This window comes from Ictidomys tridecemlineatus, chromosome 1 (genome assembly GCF_052094955.1).
Source record: "Ictidomys tridecemlineatus isolate mIctTri1 chromosome 1, mIctTri1.hap1, whole genome shotgun sequence".
NCBI lineage: Eukaryota > Metazoa > Chordata > Mammalia > Rodentia > Sciuridae > Ictidomys > Ictidomys tridecemlineatus.
Window position 1 is genome coordinate 223321059 of NC_135477.1, and position 17968 is coordinate 223339026.

Consider the following 17968-nt stretch of genomic DNA (forward strand, 5'->3'; position numbering starts at 1 on the left):
ATATTAACTTATCCTTTGATGGTTCCTCTTAGTTCTCAATGTTTTCTTGTAACATTTCATTTCTATTTTGTGGTTTTGTCTTATCCTTGAAGTCTTCTTATACAAATTTGTGTCCTTATACAGTAGTCTCCTCTTATTCATGGGGGATATATTCCAAGACTGTCAATGGATGCCTGAAAACTGAAAATAGTACCAAATCTTGTGTAATTTGGCACACACACACAAACACACACACACATGTGCACAAAATTTTTCTACATATACTTATGATAAAGTTTAATTTATATATTAGGCAAAATAAGAGATTAAGAATAACTAATAATAAAATAGAATAATTGTAGCACTGTTGTAATTAAAATTTTGTAAATGTATATTTTTCTCAAACTATCTTATTGCACTGTGTTCACCATTCACTGTTGTGAGATGAAACAATGTCTATGTGATGAGATAAAGTTAGGTGAATGATGTAGGCTTTGTGATGTAGCATTAGGCTATTATGTAAGGTTGACTTGAACATAGCATTGTGATACCATGTCAATCTAATAACCAGGAAGGCTACTAAGTGACTGATGGGTAGGTAGCATATACAAGGTGTATATGCTAGTGCAGATCCCTTCACATTCCTGGCAAGTTGACACAGGATGGCATAAATTTGATCAAACTACTTAGAATGAGGTCTGATTTCAAAATTAAGAATTGTTTATTTCTGGCATTTTCCATTTAATATTTTTGGGCTTCAGTTGGCCATGGGTAACTGAAACTATAGAAAATGAGATCATGGATAAGAGGGAACTATGACAAACTTTCTCATAGAGTAAAGCATGTTGAGAGATTTTTCCTTTGGGGAAAAGGTTTGCTTTCTCTTATAACATTTTTTTTATCCATCATTTGCATGCCACAAATTTTCATATTAGTTTTTTTTTCACTTGGGGCTTAAATATATTGCCCTTCGAATGCTTATTTATATTTGTTTTTTTGTTTATTTCTCATTTCTCTGAAACTTAACATGTAAATATTTATCTGAGTCTATTTATGCTAATTATAATGTGGCCAAGTTCGCCCTCCTGTCCTTTCTCCTTACTTTTTGAGCTATACTACAAAGGTTAGCAAAGATGACAAGTTGACTCACTTTATTTTTGTGAATAATTTGACTGAAACAGAGCCATGCTCATCTGCTTTACTTATTGCCACTGACTGTTCTCATGTTGCAATAAAGATTTGGGCAGCTATGACAGAAGCCACAGGACTTTGGAAGTCCACTCTTTATAATCTGGTTCTTTTGCAGAAAAGTTTGCTGATGCCTGAAGTTGTAAAGCCTGCATTAGTCAAACTGTGTTCATTTTTCTCTTTGCAGTTTTTTTAAAGGTCTTATTAAACCCTGGGTTCACTTTGTGTGTTTGTCGGTTTGGGCTGCCACAGCAAGGTAGAGTCATTCCTTGGCATCCCTAGGGGATGAGTTTCAGAATCCCCCATGGACAGGCAGATTAACAGATGCTCAAGTCCTTTATATGAAATGCATAGAATTTACATATAATTACATCCTCTTGTGTACTTTAAATCATCTCTAGACTATTTATTAAAACTAATACAGTATAAATGTCATGTAAATAGTCATTGTACTGCATTGTTTAGAGAATAATGATGAGAAAAAAGTCTGTACACATTCAGTATAGATGCCATTTTTGTTCAAATATTTTCAATCAGCAGTTGGTTGAATCCACAGATGGGGATACAATTATAGGGAAAGTTGACTAAATTATAGAATGGTTGGCTTATAAATAACAAAAATTTATTTAGTTCTAGAGGTTAGAATTGTGAGATCAGACTGGCAGCATGGCTGGGTTCTGTTGAGGGGCTTCTTCCATGTTACATACTAACAACTTCTTGATGTATCATCGCAGCCTGAGCTAGCTCTCAGGTTCTCATTTATTAGGGCACTAATAATCCACCCTCATGACTTAATTAACTCCCAAATGCCTACCTTCAAATGTTATCAGTTTGGTAGTTTGCATTTCTACAATAGATGGAGGTTGGTGGGGGGACATACAGTGTCTATACATTAAAACAGGCCATAAAATGTTAAATTGCCAGGAGAGAAACCTGGGATTCAGATCTCCTTCAGTCTCCTGTGGTATTTGAATCTCTGCAGGTTTTGATAGTTTTAAGGAGAGGTATCCAGATTGTGTTCTTGTCTTATATTCAGGTATCAGCTGTTTCTATTGACAAATAACTGAAAGTTGTGTGAAAGGTGCATTTAGCTTCCTTATAGATCATCTTTAAGTCTAGGACTTCTTCTGAGCTATCTCTCAAGGGTCTGGGCTCAGCCTCTTCCCTCACTTGCAACTGCTGCAGATCGTCCGTTATTTATTTCTGAGTTGGGTACATCTTCTCTTTCTATGAAGAATTATGCTTGACCAACCCATTTGGTGAGACTATCAGGTTTTGCTTTCCGTAAATCTCCTTCTTAAAGCTCTAGAAAGTCAGTGTCAGAAGCTTTCTAGATCCTACAGCATGATCTTTAAAAGAGCTTTAGTTTTCATTGGCTAACAACTTCTGAGTGGTGTATTTCTCTCCTACTCTGAATGTCTTGCATATTTCGATGTGCATATCTTAGATTTGGCAAAAAAAAAAAAAATTTGGAGCCAGCTTTCCTCTTCCATCTGAAACAATAATACTGCATATTAATTTTAGAAAATGATCAATGACGAAAAAGCTATTTTATAGCTACCTACTTTCTTTTTGAGGTGAAGGATTTGCAATTGGAAAAACTAACTACAAGGGGGAGTGCTTCTTTTTATCTAAATTTTCTTGAATAAACTAAGAATAGAGCTTTTATGCTGAGGTTTGCTTTTGTAAGAGACCAAGCAATAAAATTATACAAAAAATACATGGTGTTTTTAAATAGCCTAATTCAATCACAAAACTGAATCAACAATATTTTGTACACCCATAAAGTACAAGACACTATGAAGGGCTGTTTATTGGTACCATGTTATATTTTGTTTTTAAAAGTCATTTGTATAGAAAGATGCTTGAAATTCTGAGTAATAAAAATAAGATGCACAAATAAGATACATAAATCTAGATGTATATATGTTGCACTTGTATTTCAAAAAATAACTAGTGGATCTTCTATTTTTCAAAGAAAAATTTAAATTCAACCCCAAATAATTTAAAGACATTAGTACAGTACCTAGAATTCACACCACATATCCCAAAATTCCTTTGAGATGTTTTCACTGATTATAAATTCTGCTACACTAAAAAGTAAAGGATATTTATAAACTGAGACTTAAAAACCTACATCCTATATTTTTAAACATATATGATTATAGTCCTCAGCCTGCTTAAAATTACTGGTGCTAAGTAGCATTTCATGAAGAGTTTATAACAATAGGTGTAGGATTAGATACTATTTAGGAGGTGAAAATAATGGCAGAAAATATTTGGATGGAAATAAAAACAGGATCTGGTTAGTATGTATGCTAAGATAATATAAAATATTTAGATTTTGAAAATGTGTGAACTCAGCAGATAAGTTGGATTTTAGAAATCAGGTTATAAAAAATATTCTCATTTTAAGCTCAGTTCAATTGGAGGTTGAGCTGTAGCATGAAAAATTAGAATTAATCATGGCAAGAAAGTAATTGTGCTATTTTAGTTGAGTAGGAAAAAATATCCATCCCCCAAACTGTTACCTATTTGTTAAAAAATTGATAGAAAAATACATCAATGAATTCTGATTTTGCCAGGCATTTCTGGGGAAAATTATTTTTCATGAAAGATCTTCCTGATCTTTTAATGAACTTTTGTAAAAGTCTGAAATGCTCTTATATTTCCAGTCTCACAGAATTTAGTCTTTTTTTTTAATATGAAAATAAAATGGAAGGGTTTTTGACAAATTTAATATTTCTAAAAGCAAATGATATTCCTTCTGGTAAAAAATAATAGAGTGAATGGTGGCCTCAACTATGTGTTTATCATAAATTATTGCTGAAGTGTAATACAACTACTGCTTCTAAAGTTGTTTTATTATTCATAAAATAGTTTATTGTATTCTCTTCTGATCATTCACGGGTTTAATTAAAGAATTTATAATTAAAATGAAACCAAAACCTTTGGAATAAGATGGGAATTTTCTGATATCAGTCTTTTTTACATGCTTACAAATTATAATAAGGGATATTGATTTAGTGATTTATTTATTTAAAAGAACTGATCCACATCTCAATATAGGCAGAAAAAAACATTTGACAAAATACAGCAGCCCTTCATGTTCAAAACACTAGAAAAGCTAGAGATAATAGGAACATATCTCAACATAGTAAAGACTATCTATGCTAAGCCCCAGGCCAATATCATTCTAAATGGAGAAAAATTGAAGGCATTTCCTCTAAAAACTGGAACAAGACAAGGATGCCTTTTTTCACCACTTCTATTTAACATAGTTCTTGAAACACTGGCCAGAGCAATTAGAGAGATGAAAGAAATTAAAGAGATATGTATAGGAAAAGAAGAACTTAAATTAGCACTATTTGCTGATAACATGATTCTATATGTAGAAGACCCAAAGAGCTCTACCAGAAAATTTTTTAGAACTAGTAAATAAATTCAACAAAGTAGCAGGATACAAAATCAACACCCATAAATTAAAGGCATTTCTGTATATCAGTGACAAATCCTCCAAAAGGGAAATGAGGAAAACTACCCAATTTACAATAGCCTCAAAAAAAAAAAAATTCTTGGGAATCAACTTAACAAAAGATGTGAAAAAATTCTTGGGAATCAACTTAACAAAAGAGGTAAAAAATCAATACAATGAAAACTACAGAACTGTAAAGAAAAAAATCAAAGAAGATCTTAGAAGATAGAAAGTTCTACCTTGCTCTTGGATAGGTAGAATTAATATTATCAAAATGATCATAATTTCAAAAGCACTATACTGATTTAATGCAATCCAACCAAAATACCAATGACATTCTTCATAGAAATATAAAAAGCAATCATGAAATTCATCTGGAAAAATAAGAGACTCAGAATAGCTAAAGCAATCCTTAGCAAGAAGAGTGAAGCAGGTGGCATCACTATACCAGACCTTAAACTATATATACTACAGAGCAATAGTAACAAAAAAAAGCATGGTATTGGCACCAAAACAGACTGGTAGACTAATGGTACAGAATAGAGGATGCAGAGACTAACCCACAAAATTACAATTCTCTTATATTAGACAAAGGTGGCAAAAACATGCATTGGAGAAAAGATAGCCTCTTCAACAAATGATGCTGGGAAAACTGGAAATCCATATGTAACAAAATGAAATTAAACCCCTATCTCTCACCATGCACAAAATTCAATTCAAAGTAGATCAAGGACCTAGGAATCAAACCTGAGACTCTGTGTCTAATAGAAGAAAAAGTAGGCCCTGATCTTCATCATGTCAGAGTAGGCCCCAATTTCCTTAATAAGACTCCTATAGCACAAGTATTAAAAGCAAGAATTAATAAATGGGAAGGATTCAAACTAAAAAGTTTCTTCTCAGCCAAAGATACTGTGAAGTAAATAGAGAGCTTACATCTTGGGAGAAAAGTTTTATCCCTCACACATCAGATACAGCCCTAATCTCTAGAATATATAAAGAACTCAAAAAGCCGGGGATTGCTCCCTGCAGGACCCATAACTGTCTCTGCAAGGAACAGCCCCAAGCCTGAGCATTTTAGGATATTCAATGACAAAAACTACATCAGGGTTGATGTAGCTGTAAGCAAGCAGGTACAGAAGCTGAATTGGGCAGTTAGCGAGACAATGCAAATGGGTACACTGGTATTTCCCACAGGATTTTCCAGGTTGGCACAATACAAAACAAGGGGCTGGGGATGTGGCTCAAGCGGTAGCGCGCTTGCCTGGCATGTGTGCGGCCCGGGTTCGATCCTCCAGCACCACATACAAACAAAGATGTTGTGACCGCCAATAATTAATAAATAAATAAATATTAAAAAAAAAAAAAAGAAAACAAGCAGAAGGGAAATGGGTCAAAATGACCATAGTTGAGTACAAGTTAGAGAATGGTTACTAACATCTAGACAATCAATCTCTGACAAGGTATATCACCCATGAAAAATGGAAACCAAATAGAACAATTTTACATTTTATAAGAATTGCTGTTTTGTGTTGCCAAGTAACTATTAATGGGTATAGAGGTGGGGCTTTCCCATGGGAGAAGCATTTCTTACATAATATGGAGTCTCATGGTAAAATGAAGTCTGTTTGGTCATTGCCCATATAATCTGGCCCATAACAATCTTTCCCTTGTTTTTCTGTATGGATAAACATTATCCTTGATGTTTATCAATTTTACCCGGAAAAATAAAAGAGTGTGTGTGTGTGTGTGTGTGTGTGTGTGTGTGTGTGTGTGTGTGTACACACACACACATATGTATGTATGTCAGTGCTTGCCAATTTTTCCTGTGATGGTATCACCAGTCTCACTTCCCACCACCTCCTTTCTTGCCTAGGGTACACCTGAGTCGCAAACTGTTTTTCCTTCTGCGAACTCATAATGTTGCTTTATATACATGGCACAGGTAAGTGAAATGACCTCATTTCTCATCCTGACAAGGTCATTTGCTTGTACAATTCTAGTAGATTTGGCACAAACATCTTGGTGAGACAGCACAGTCGTGGTGCAGCAGAGCAGGCGCTGTACTCCCTCAGACACTTGCATAACCCAGCAGAGTTCAGGTTCACCTTTAGGTTTCGCTTTGACATCTTAATACTACTATTCAGTTTATGATCAGTGTTTCTTACAAATTTAGAGTATTACCTTATCAGAGCGTTCGAACCGTATCAGATTGGTAGTTACTGCTCATTAGTCTCTCAGTAATTTATCCTCATGTTATCCATTCCCAACTTCATTCCCACAAGGACTCTGCTTTAAATTGTTGACAGTTAGGTGACGTAAGTGTCCCTCCCCTTGCAGCTTACAGTCCTGGAAGGAAAGTCTTAAATATTAATGATAACTCTGTATACCAAGTATAATACTAAGCACAGATGTTACATTTCCTGGGACTGCTCTGGGTCACCTGAGCAGCTAATGAGCAGTAACTACCAATCTGATATGGTTCGAAGGCTCTGATAAGGTAATGCTCTGAGTTTGTAAGAAACACTGATCATAAACTGAATAGCGGATGAAGATGTCAAAGCGAAACCTGAACTCTGCTGGGCTATGGCAAGTGTCCGGGCGAGTACAGCGTCCGCTCTGCTGCTCCACGACCTCTCTCCGGAGAAAAGGTCACGTAGGGCCACCTCTCTCACCACATCCACACTTAGTCTTCGCGGGAGGAAACTAAAGCTTTTGCGGAGCAGTCCGCGGTAGGAACAGGGGTCCCGGGCTGCGGAACAACGGGGCGGAGCTAGTCGTGCGCATGCTCTTTGCGGGACGCCATCCGCTTGCGCCTGCGCGGTGAGTCGGTCCGTCTCCGCCTTAAGCGGGTCTAGTTCGCTCAGGGTGTCCTTGCCGGGATGGTGCCGCGATGCCAGGTAAGCGGGGAGAGTGGGCGAAGGAACTTGCCAGGGTGCCTGGCTCTCCTGGACCTGTCTGCCCCTCCTCTCCCGCCACAGACCCAGCCTGGATCAGGATGACCTTTTTCCATTCCTCGCTCCTCACGGTCGCCCATCCTGGCCTACGCCTTGGGTCCAGGGCCGCTACCGCCAAGGTGGTCTCTTTCTTTGAGGGCTTTGCTCCTGCCACCCCAACAAAAGTCAAGTCCACTTCACGAACTGTTGGTAAACAAATCAGGGCGTTCAGAACCCGTTCGCTTCTGAAGGCGCGTGAACTTTTTTTTACAGCTCTCTTTCTCAGAGTATTAGTTTGACCAAGATACATCTTTAAGTTTTAAAAATGCACTTAATTAAGAATTCTTGGGAAGAATTGCGACTCACCGATGGATTTACGATCCCTAGATAGTTGGCAAAACCTGTCAATATTTCATAGAGAATAATCAGTGCTGAGTGACAGGTGGCTATACTTGGCCAGATCCCCTAGTACCGGGCCTATTGCACAGGTTTCTCTTAGGAAATACCAGTTTATCTGGTATTTCAAACCTGTTTGCTTTATATAAATGTCAGGATTTGTATGTTGCATAACTTGATCTTCCGTGTCGGCTGGATCAATGTAATGTAGAATGGAATCAAAGGTCATTTGGCAACCTTGAAAACAAGCCATTCAGTTGTTGATTCAGTCATTTGTATAATTCATCTCTTGACTCAGACATTTGTTCAGTTTGAAAAAAAAATGATATTCTTTTATGTCAACTGAATATGGGCTTAATGGAAATCAAAACCAAAAACCATCCATTACTGAGTTGTGTTTAAAACATAAAAATTTTCCAAAATTTGAGCTTTTAGAGATGCTGCTTTTTATGGGTTTTCAAATTTTATCTAACATAAAAATTATTTTTTTAAAATAATACATTTGGAAAAGGAGAAAACATCAGTATGAACAGTCAGAAAAGGACTATGAGTTATTTTTTTTTAAAGAGAGAGTGAGAGAGGAGAGAGAGAGAGAGAGAGAGAATTTTTAATATTTAATTTTTAGTTCTCGGCGGACACAACATCTTTGTTGGTATGTGGTGCTGAGAATTGAACCCGGGTCACATGCATGCCAGGCGAGCATGCTACCGCTTGAGCCACATCCCCAGCCCAGGACTATGAGTTATTATTAAAATCATTTTCTTTCTTTTCAGGTTGAAATATTATATTTTGCAAAAAGTGCTGAAATAACAGGAGTTCGTTCAGAGACCATTTCTGTGCCACAAGAAATAAAAGCATTGCAACTGTGGAATGAAATAGAAACTCGGCATCCTGGGTAATTAAAAATTTGTAGAATGCATGTGATTAATACTTTTTAATATTGTAAAATGTAAATATTTCATAGAAGTATTATGTAAATAAAATATAAATGATAAAAGTAAAAATGGTTTATTTTGATTTCCATGTGCAATATCAAAAGGGATTCTTTTCTGGATCTACTCCTGAAAACTTAAACTCTAGTATTTAGAAATTCACCATTTGTTAAGGAAAGTTAAAGATAATTTACTAAAAAGTTACAGTAAACTGGGATACTTCCAGACAGATACAGTTATATAATCTATCATTATTTTCATAATCTACAATTGTAATAATAAAAAATTTAGTAATCTACAATTTTATTGCAATTATAGATTAACTAAATGAAAATTTTATTATTTAAAAACATGCTGTAATCTTTTTTGTCCTTTTCTCTTTTTAGAATACTCCAAATAGAAATTTCTAAGATTAAAAGAAAAATGAGTTACCACAAACTCTAAATGCTACTGGAATTGAGTTTTGCAATATTTGATTTGTTTTCCCAGATTCTTGAAAACCAGTAATTTTATTGCTGTCATTCTCACCTCAAATCACTTTTGGAACAAAAAAAAATGAAAGTGACTTATTTGAGGATGTTCTGGAAATAGTGGTAGTGCCACTGAAGTCTATATAGACTTGGAAGTCCTAGGGCTATGTTAAAAAAAGACTTCAGAGGTCTGTGGGTGTAGCTCATCAAGCTTGATGAGGCTCTGGGTCTGATCGCCAGTAACATAAACAGTATACACAAAGACTGGACATTGTGTGTTCAAAAGGAAACCTCCCTTTCTTGATTTCCTAAATTGCCCTTCATTCAGTGAAATCAGTAAGTAGCCTCTGTACTATTTTACCTTTAACCTGCTTGTGGGCAGAAACTTGATCTTATAGGAAACTTTCTAGTTCTACTTAGTATACTTAGACCAAAGACCAATGGAAAGCCCATGTTCTGATTAGAAAATTTTTGGTTTGAATGTTGCCACTAGTGTAGTTTTTGTTTGTTTACAGCATTTGTTAAAGAGTTGTTAGCATTTTAATGTGTTCTTTGCAACAAATAAGTGTGTTCTTCAGTGGTTAGATCCTTTCTCCAAAGAGTATGACTTAATTAGTAACTTTGCAGGTGATGTTTCATATAGTAATATTTATGCAATGTCTTTAATAATACAGCTGAAGAGATTTGATGCCTATCACACCTTGATTCTTCTCACCAGACTTTTTCTCCTCCAGATTGGCTGATGTTAGAAATCAAGTGATATTTGCAGTTCGTCAAGAATATGTAGAGCTGGGAGACCAGCTCCTCCTCCTTCACCCAGGAGACGAAATTGCCATTATCCCCCCCATTAGTGGAGGGTAGTGCTTTTGAACTATCTAGGTACGTGAGATTTGTTTTTCTTAATCAGTCTTCTGGGGAAGGGTCAAACAGATGATAACTTGTATGTGGTTTGTTGTTACAGTATATTCTTCGTAATTGCACCAGTTCGTTTTTTTTTCCCCTGTATTGGGGATTGAACCCAAGGACACTCAACCACTGAGCCATGTCTTCAGCCCTTTTTATTTTTTTTTAATTTGAGACAGGGTTACCCTAAATTGCTTCGGGACTTGCTAAGTTGCTGAGGCTGGCTTTGAACTTGTGATCCTCCTGCCTTAGACTTCCAAGCTGCTGGGATTACTGGCATGCGCCATCATGCCTGGCTTGTACCAATTCTTTATTGATACTGTTGCTCTTTCTTGATATAATTTTAAATACCTCCCTACCATCCTTGCATCAGCTCTATTTTAAGCAGTTTACATGTGATCATTATATTCATTTAACATATTTAATTGAGATATTTTGTGTGTTGGGCACAGTGCTAGACTGAAGTATTGATATACATATATTACTGGTGGAAAAACTGAAATTTAGTTTTTAGTTACAAAAAAATTGCCTTTGGTCACATATCTAATAAGTGGCAGAGCCAAATTGGAATTCATATTATTGAATTCTATACTTTTTTTTTTAACAAATGTACTTAATAATACTAGATAATAGCTTTTGTGGGGAATAGCTTTTGTGGGGTGCAAAGAAATGTAGAAAAATTACACAGCTAGAAGATCAAAAGATCACTGTGCCTGAAAAGAAAACTTACCATTGTGGAAGTATAAAGGAATAGTTCTGTTGTTATAGCTGTGTTATAGGTGTATCCATGACATCTGCTAAATCTTAGTCTTTCTAAATAACTTAATCTATATTGGAGTAGGTCGAAGTGTAAGAACATTCTTCAATATAGTGTGAGATATCATGCTTTTCTTACGTATAAAGAGACAGAATGAAGCTTACTTTATTGCCAACTGAATAATAAATGAGGTAGAAATCAATCATTCCTGATTAAAAACTCTTTGGAAAGAAAAAAAGATGTAATTTTGATAGGGATTTTATCCAAAATCAATAGTAAACATCATACTCAATGGCAAACCTTGGTTCCATTAGAGAAAGGAGCAAGCCAAGAACTCCTATTTAATTTTTTGTCCACTTTTCCCAACTTTCTCAGAAGGCAGTGCCACAAAAAAAATGCAGAATTAGTCTGTACAGTGGATTGCCCAGCATGGCTATATTTAGGGACCTTTCTCATACCTATGATCTGGAAATTCTTTGTTAGATATGCATCTCAGTTTTATATGCACACTGTAATTACCTTATCACCATTGTGATTTCAGAAGATTCTAAAATGCTGGTTTTCAGATCTTGGAATTTATTCAGAAGACAATAGACTGCCATGAAAGGTGTGTGTGTGTGTATGTGTGTAATGACTGTAGCTGTTCTTTGGACAGATTAGAAAGATTACTCAACAGCATTGCATATTATGTGGATACTTTTGTCAGGATTTATGTTATGAAATTGTAGAATCTGCTAGTTAGGTTTTAGTAGTCTTGTACAGTAAAAAGTTTTGAGAGTGTACTATGATTTGGAGCACAGATACCCCATTTTGGCTACCTGTTTAAAAGCAAGAAGAACAGGTTTAAGAAGCTTCTGTGGCACGTACAGCATTTGAAATGCCCTGGAAACTAGTGGCATATATAAGTAATTGCACTTTTCAGAAGTTAGAAGGAGATAAGGTAATATAAATTAGATTTACTAAGAGTTCTTTGTTAGAATTTCAGCACCTTGAAGAGTCCATAATTTCTCTAAGCCTCCTTTTAATTTTCAATTAAGGTGAAATCTCCAGGATTTGTAATCATACTTCTTAGGGTCTGCAAGGTCTTACCTCCCTGTCCGGCCTCAGGTCTTCCTCTCTTCTTTGCTCACTGTGCTTAGGTCTCCTGGAGGTTCTGAATGTGTCAAACTCTTTCTTGTTCCAGAACCTTCACATTTGCTAGTCCCGTCTCTTTATTTGGGGATCTATCCCATTTCATCACATGGCTGCCTTCTTGTCTTTTAGGTCTCTTTTTGAAATCTTCCCTCTTGAGGGAGACCTTTGGGATCCCTTTTCTCTAATAGCCCCCACACTTTGTCTCAGAACCTGTTTATTTCCGTAAGTTATCCCCATTTATGATTCTTCTTTATTGCTTTGTTTCTTTCCTTGGAATACAACACCCTGATGACAGAAGCCTATGATTTTTTTTTGTGGGGGGGGCGGTACTGGGTATTAAACTCAGGGGCATTCAAGTACTGAGCCACATCTCCAGCCCTATTTTGTATTTTATTTAGAGACTGGTTAGAGACGGGGTCTCATTGAGTTGCTTAACATCTTGCCAGTTGCTGAGGCTGGCTTTGAACTTGTGATCCTCCTGCCTGAGCCTCCTGAGTTACTGGGATTACAGGCATGCGCTAGCACACCCAGCTGGGCCTGTGATCCCCCAACCCCTGGGTCTGTAATTAATGTCACAGTCTCTGACACTTAGTGAGTATGTAATACTGTTTGATGAATTAAATGCAAAATACATGCAAAAGCCTTTGTACAACACCTGGGTAAAAGGTGTACAGTTTATTCTTTATTTCTTCTATTACTTGATTGAGGTCATACCTCGGTGTGAAAGCAACTTAGTTCCTGTGGAAGTCACTGTCATTCTTGCTTTCCCAGTCTTCTTTTTGGATAAAGGAAAAGGCACTCTGGGTGTGGTGCTTGGTTACATAGTGATTAGAGGTGAATTGAATGAAGGCAAAGGTGGTAATATTTCAACTATACCATGATGGGAGATACAGGTAGCAATTGCAGAGTTGCAATAAATTGACAGAGAAGAGCTGTGTTACATTACAGTGACCATGCTAATATTGAATTACTTTTTACACATGCCTGATTCATTAGGGCTATTTATGAATATAGCAGTTATACTAAAATTTTACATTTGCTTGTTTTTATCACCCAGATCAATCATGTCTCCTAACACATCTGATGTAGAGAAAATATAAACAGTTCATAAGTTGAGGGGTTTGCTTCTAGTATTTGTACTAAAGTTTATTAATATCTTATTTCCAGAAAAGATATGGACAAAGTTGAAGAGACATCTAAAGATATAATAAAATTTACTGCTGAGAAACTTTCTGTGGATGATGTCTCCCAATTAGTGACATCTCCTCTCTGTGGGGCAATATCCCTGTTTGTAGGTGAGTTGTATTTTAACAGTGTCTATTGTCTGCACGTGGCAGTAGAAATCAGTTAGGGCTGTCCCTCTTCAGCATTAATAGTCAGAGGACTTTGAGCGATAAACCATGATTACCCATGAAAGTGGGTAGAAATTGTTTTAGTGTTCATTTTGTTTATTTTAGTAACCTTCAGATTAACCTATATCAAATTACCAGGCATTAAAAGGGTATGATAGAAGTCATTGCTAGGAGAGAAAGTTGTATATTTTCCAAATGTTGAGTAAAACATGTACTTGATTATAATTCTAAAAACAAAAATATTTTTCTTTTTAAATGTCAAATGCTATTACTCAGAAAAGTAATATAGCCTGTTTTGTCATGCAAATGTTTTCAGTAAGCTTGCTTAATCAGTGTTCTCTTATTTTCTTAACATTTTTGGGATAATTATCTGTGATTTTCCTAATCAAGTTTTGTTCTTAGGAAATTTCAAAGCAATTTTCAGACAAAAATTTATGCTCTTTATTTACAATTTAAATATAATCCTTTTAACTCAACCATAATCCTTTTAAATTCTGTTAATGTGTTATTTCTGTTGTCGGGGGATAGCCTAATTGTTTCTTCTTTTTTTTTTTTTTTTTTCAGGGACTACAAGAAATAACTTTGAAGGAAAAAAAGTCATTAGCTTAGAATATGAAGCATATCTACCAATGGCAGAAAATGAAATCAGAAAAATTTGTAGTGACATTAGGCAAAAATGGCCAGTCAAGCACATAGCAGTGTTCCATAGACTTGGGTATGATTTTCTTTACCAGTCTTGAAGTTGAGCATGATTGTTTTCCATATTTGTATGAATGAATGCTGTTTCTGTAATCTTAGGAATCCTATGTTACCGTAAGAGGAAGGTTTGAATATTTTTCTGGAGGACAATGAAGATAGTTCCCAGTACCTTAAAGGCTACTTGTTGGGTTGTAATTTTGGAGAGCCCTTACTGTCTCTTTTGCTGTAACAAAGTGCAAATGTGCCAAGATTTTCAGACCCTGGGGCTAAGGGCCTATGTTAAAGTCCTTGAGGTCTTTGAGAATTGTCTTATGGTCTGTACTCTGTTTATATAAGAATCTGTTATAGATCTGAATCATTGAAGTAATTTGCCTTTTTGTAAAACTAAAAAGATTAGAGTGCAAAACTTTAAAAAGAATCAGCAGTTAAGCTTATATCTGTCATGTTAGTTGTTATTTTGTTGTTAATTATACTTTTGTTAATAACCAGTATTTTTATTAATAACAAGTATGATCAGTCCTATTCCTTAATATCATTTGGTATTTATTATTTAAATTCTATGTTATTCTTATCATGTGGCAACTTTGTAGCTTTAGGAGTTACCTGGCAGTGTGCTTTGTAAGAGTCAGATATTTATTGGGTCAACAAAAGGACTCTTTTTTTCCTTAGTCCCTAACCAAGGGGATTTGTGGATAGTTGCTAACAAATTGGCCACAAGATCAGCCTCAGCATCCCCTCTGCTGAATGCAACTGGAATGAATTACTGTTTTCTAATTAAATTGGATGTTTGAAATAGAACTACCATATGTTCTAATGTATAACTGGATTTTTTCCTACATGTATATTAGGAGGTGATGGTAATTTTTTTTCATCATCTTTTTCAAGTTTGGTTCCAGTGTCTGAAGCAAGCATAATTATTGCTGTGTCCTCAGCCCACAGGGCTGCATCCCTTGAAGCTGTCACCTATGCCATTGACACTTTAAAAGCCAGGGTGCCCATATGGAAAAAGGTAGGTTAAGAAGTTGCCTCATTTTGCCATGTGGATATTATTTTTCTTAGGAATTCTTTGATAAAGCATGGGGAATAGGAGAACATACACAATTTGTACTTATGCACTTTTCTTAATAATTGAATCTTGTTTTCTTTATATGTAAAACAGCACATTTATATAATATCTCCCTTCCAAGTTTGTTAAGCTTGACAAACACAGGCCCCAAAGAATGCATGGCACAAAGCAGGCCCAGCAAGCAGAAGTAGTTAGAATTTGTAGACGGCAGTGTTCTCTGGGATTCATGGGTGAAGTATTCCCTTGGGAGAATCTCCTTCAATTAGAGGATCTTTCTTTTGCAGAGTTGTACATGGTCTCTGACTACTTAGGCAATGGCTAAAATAGAAATTCCTCAGGGCAAAAGAGCTTTTTTCTAAAGCTTCTTTATATGAAAGAAATAAATAAAAGGGTTAGATATTGCTGTCTTTGAGAAATGCATAGTGAGTGAATTTAAAAGCATAAATAGAAAATCATAGCTTATTTTTTTGTCAATAAGTCAAGCACAAGCATTTCTCTTTTTAAATAGAGCATTCTAAACTCCTCTAATTTCTCCCCTCGTTTTGGAGCATTAACAGTGGCATTGTTCTGTACTTATAAACACGTGTAATTATACTTCTAACCACAGAGTTGCCCATAGTAGTATGGCTATTGGCAAAGCTGAGGAATTAATGAGCAGCTCAGGGGATCAGAAGAGCAGAGGAGAGGAGAGGGCCAAGGCTTTAAAGGGTGAATCTTCTGTCCTTTCAGGAGCCTCTGGCCTCAGTCAGTAGGAAAGATGAGCAAGTAGGACTCTGAACCAGGGCCTAAGGAGTTTCATATCCTAATTTTCTGAATAAAATCTGAAATATATTATTAGGTTTCAGATTTTAGGAAATAATTGGGGATTAGAGGATAGAATATATGAAAGGAAGCTTAGTAAAGCCCAGACGTATTGTTGCTTTGCTATGAACAAGGTAGTCATAGGCTTTTTACAGAGCCTAAGGCAGGCCCTGGAAGAAGGAGAGGTAGGAAAGGCATTTCAAAATGAGCTTCCAGCCTAGGCAGCAGGGATGGCTTTCTTTACCAAGGATAAAGGAGTTCACAGTGAGCCAACAGAAAGTAGAAGAGAGGGTAGCCCCATGAAGTAAGGGCAAAGGGCAGGAGTTGAGACATACTGTCATTTTTAGGCTTTAAGAACCAGCTGGGTTTTCTATTTGCTTTTCTCTCTCTGTAGAGGGTTGGGGGAATTGCGTGTATTCAGTGATTATGTCCATGAGAGTTAAGAGCTTACAGGGAATGATAAGCTCACCAAATGGAACCAACAGGATACCAGTGCCCAATCCTCATTAGATGGAGCTGAGAGGCCATTCAGACCAAGAATTCAAAATGGCTGTTTTGAGGAAACTCAGTTCCAAAAGAATTCAGAAAAGCAATTCAGAAATTTATCAGAAAATTTAACAAAGAAATTGAAATAATGAAAACAATTTTGAAAAAAGAGAGAGATCCTGGAGCTGAAAACTACAGTGAATGAACTTAAAGTCAATTGACTTTGGAATCTCCTCCATAAGGGTTCTGACAAGGATGGGAAAAGAAAGCAGTGTGTTCTCTCCCCTCCTTCTACAGGGATCTAAATCTAGTCTCAGTCTAGCCTCTAGGCTTGGAGATCATCTGAGATATAAGAAAGTAGCTGGCAGGTAGGCTCATACTGTACTGAGCCTTTCACACCAAGAGTGCATTAGCTGGTTTCACAACTAATGGAATATCCCATTTCCCTTTGGAAAAGTGTACTGCTTAGCAATGTAAGGTAGTAGGTGTGTTGGAAATAAAAAATGTTTAAAACTAACAACTTTCCATCTTCCCTTGCATAAACTGATGTCTCTTGTCATGGCCTGAGTGGAATTAATTACTTATTTCCTCCTGTAGTTGTACTTTGTCTTGATAGAGCTTCTGGGCTCTCATTCCCCCAATTAGGGTTGGGAGTCCTTAAGTGTAGGGAACACGTATATTCACTTTTCTGTTCTCAGTGCCTTATGTAAAAATGTTGATTGGATTATTTAAAGTGGAGCAGGTTGAAATAGATATTTTATTCATTTGTCTAATTTATTCAAATATATTTTTATTTATTAAAATGATCTATTTTGAGTACCTATTTTGGTTCTGTTTTTTAGGAACTATATGAAGAATCATCATCATCTTGGAAAAGAAACAAAGAATGCTTTTGGGCAACCAACAGTTAATCACTTATGTTTTTTCGAGCACTACATCTTAAATTTAGTAAAGTTCTATTGTTGATCACATTTTGATCTTTCTTCTCCACAGTTTACTGAAGTTTACTGAAGCACAGGTTATACCTGTGGGACAAATGACAAAAAAGAAAGCAAAATACGTGGGTATGTAGTATGAGGGATTACTTGGGGCTAGCAATAGGGAAGAACCGTGATAATTGAGAGATGTCTGTGGAGATATATCATATCCCTTTATGACTAATTTTCAATTGAAACTCAAATCTCATTGAAGTATGGCCCCCTCCTCACTACTTCCATGCCATTGCATTGATGGTGTTAATATCAGGGTGTATTTTGGAAATATTGGTCGAACTGGAAAGTCATTGTCAGTTTTGATATTGTATGTTATATATTTTCAGAACATACATATTTTAAAAAAATAAACCTAAATAAACCCATGATTTTCAAAAGTAAAAAAATAGTACTTTTTTGTTTTTA

The 17968-nt window shown here is 36.0% G+C and overlaps 2 protein-coding genes across 3 annotated transcripts; both read left to right on the forward strand.

Annotated features, from left to right (window-relative positions):
- Nucleotides 1-7406: 7406 nt before the first annotated feature.
- Nucleotides 7407-14196, forward strand: LOC144365360 (molybdopterin synthase sulfur carrier subunit). 2 transcript variants are annotated; one of them, XM_078016488.1, is made up of 6 exons: nt 7407-7539; nt 8745-8866; nt 10108-10252; nt 11575-11640; nt 13335-13466; nt 14084-14196. In XM_078016488.1, the coding sequence occupies exons 1-3, from the start codon at nt 7522-7524 to the stop codon at nt 10232-10234; spliced, it is 267 nt and encodes an 88-aa protein (XP_077872614.1). In that variant the 5' UTR covers nt 7407-7521; the 3' UTR covers nt 10235-10252; nt 11575-11640; nt 13335-13466; nt 14084-14196. The 2 variants fall into 2 exon arrangements, with proteins under 2 accessions (XP_077872614.1, XP_077872611.1); XM_078016485.1 differs by lacking the exon at nt 11575-11640.
- On the forward strand, nt 13341-17542 carry LOC101965400 (molybdopterin synthase catalytic subunit). The gene is made up of 4 exons (XM_021722518.3): nt 13341-13462; nt 14084-14234; nt 15104-15227; nt 17414-17542. Exons 1-4 carry the CDS (start codon nt 13342-13344, stop codon nt 17480-17482), a joined length of 465 nt encoding a protein of 154 aa, XP_021578193.3. The 5' UTR covers nt 13341; the 3' UTR covers nt 17483-17542.
- Nucleotides 17543-17968: the final 426 nt, after the last annotated feature.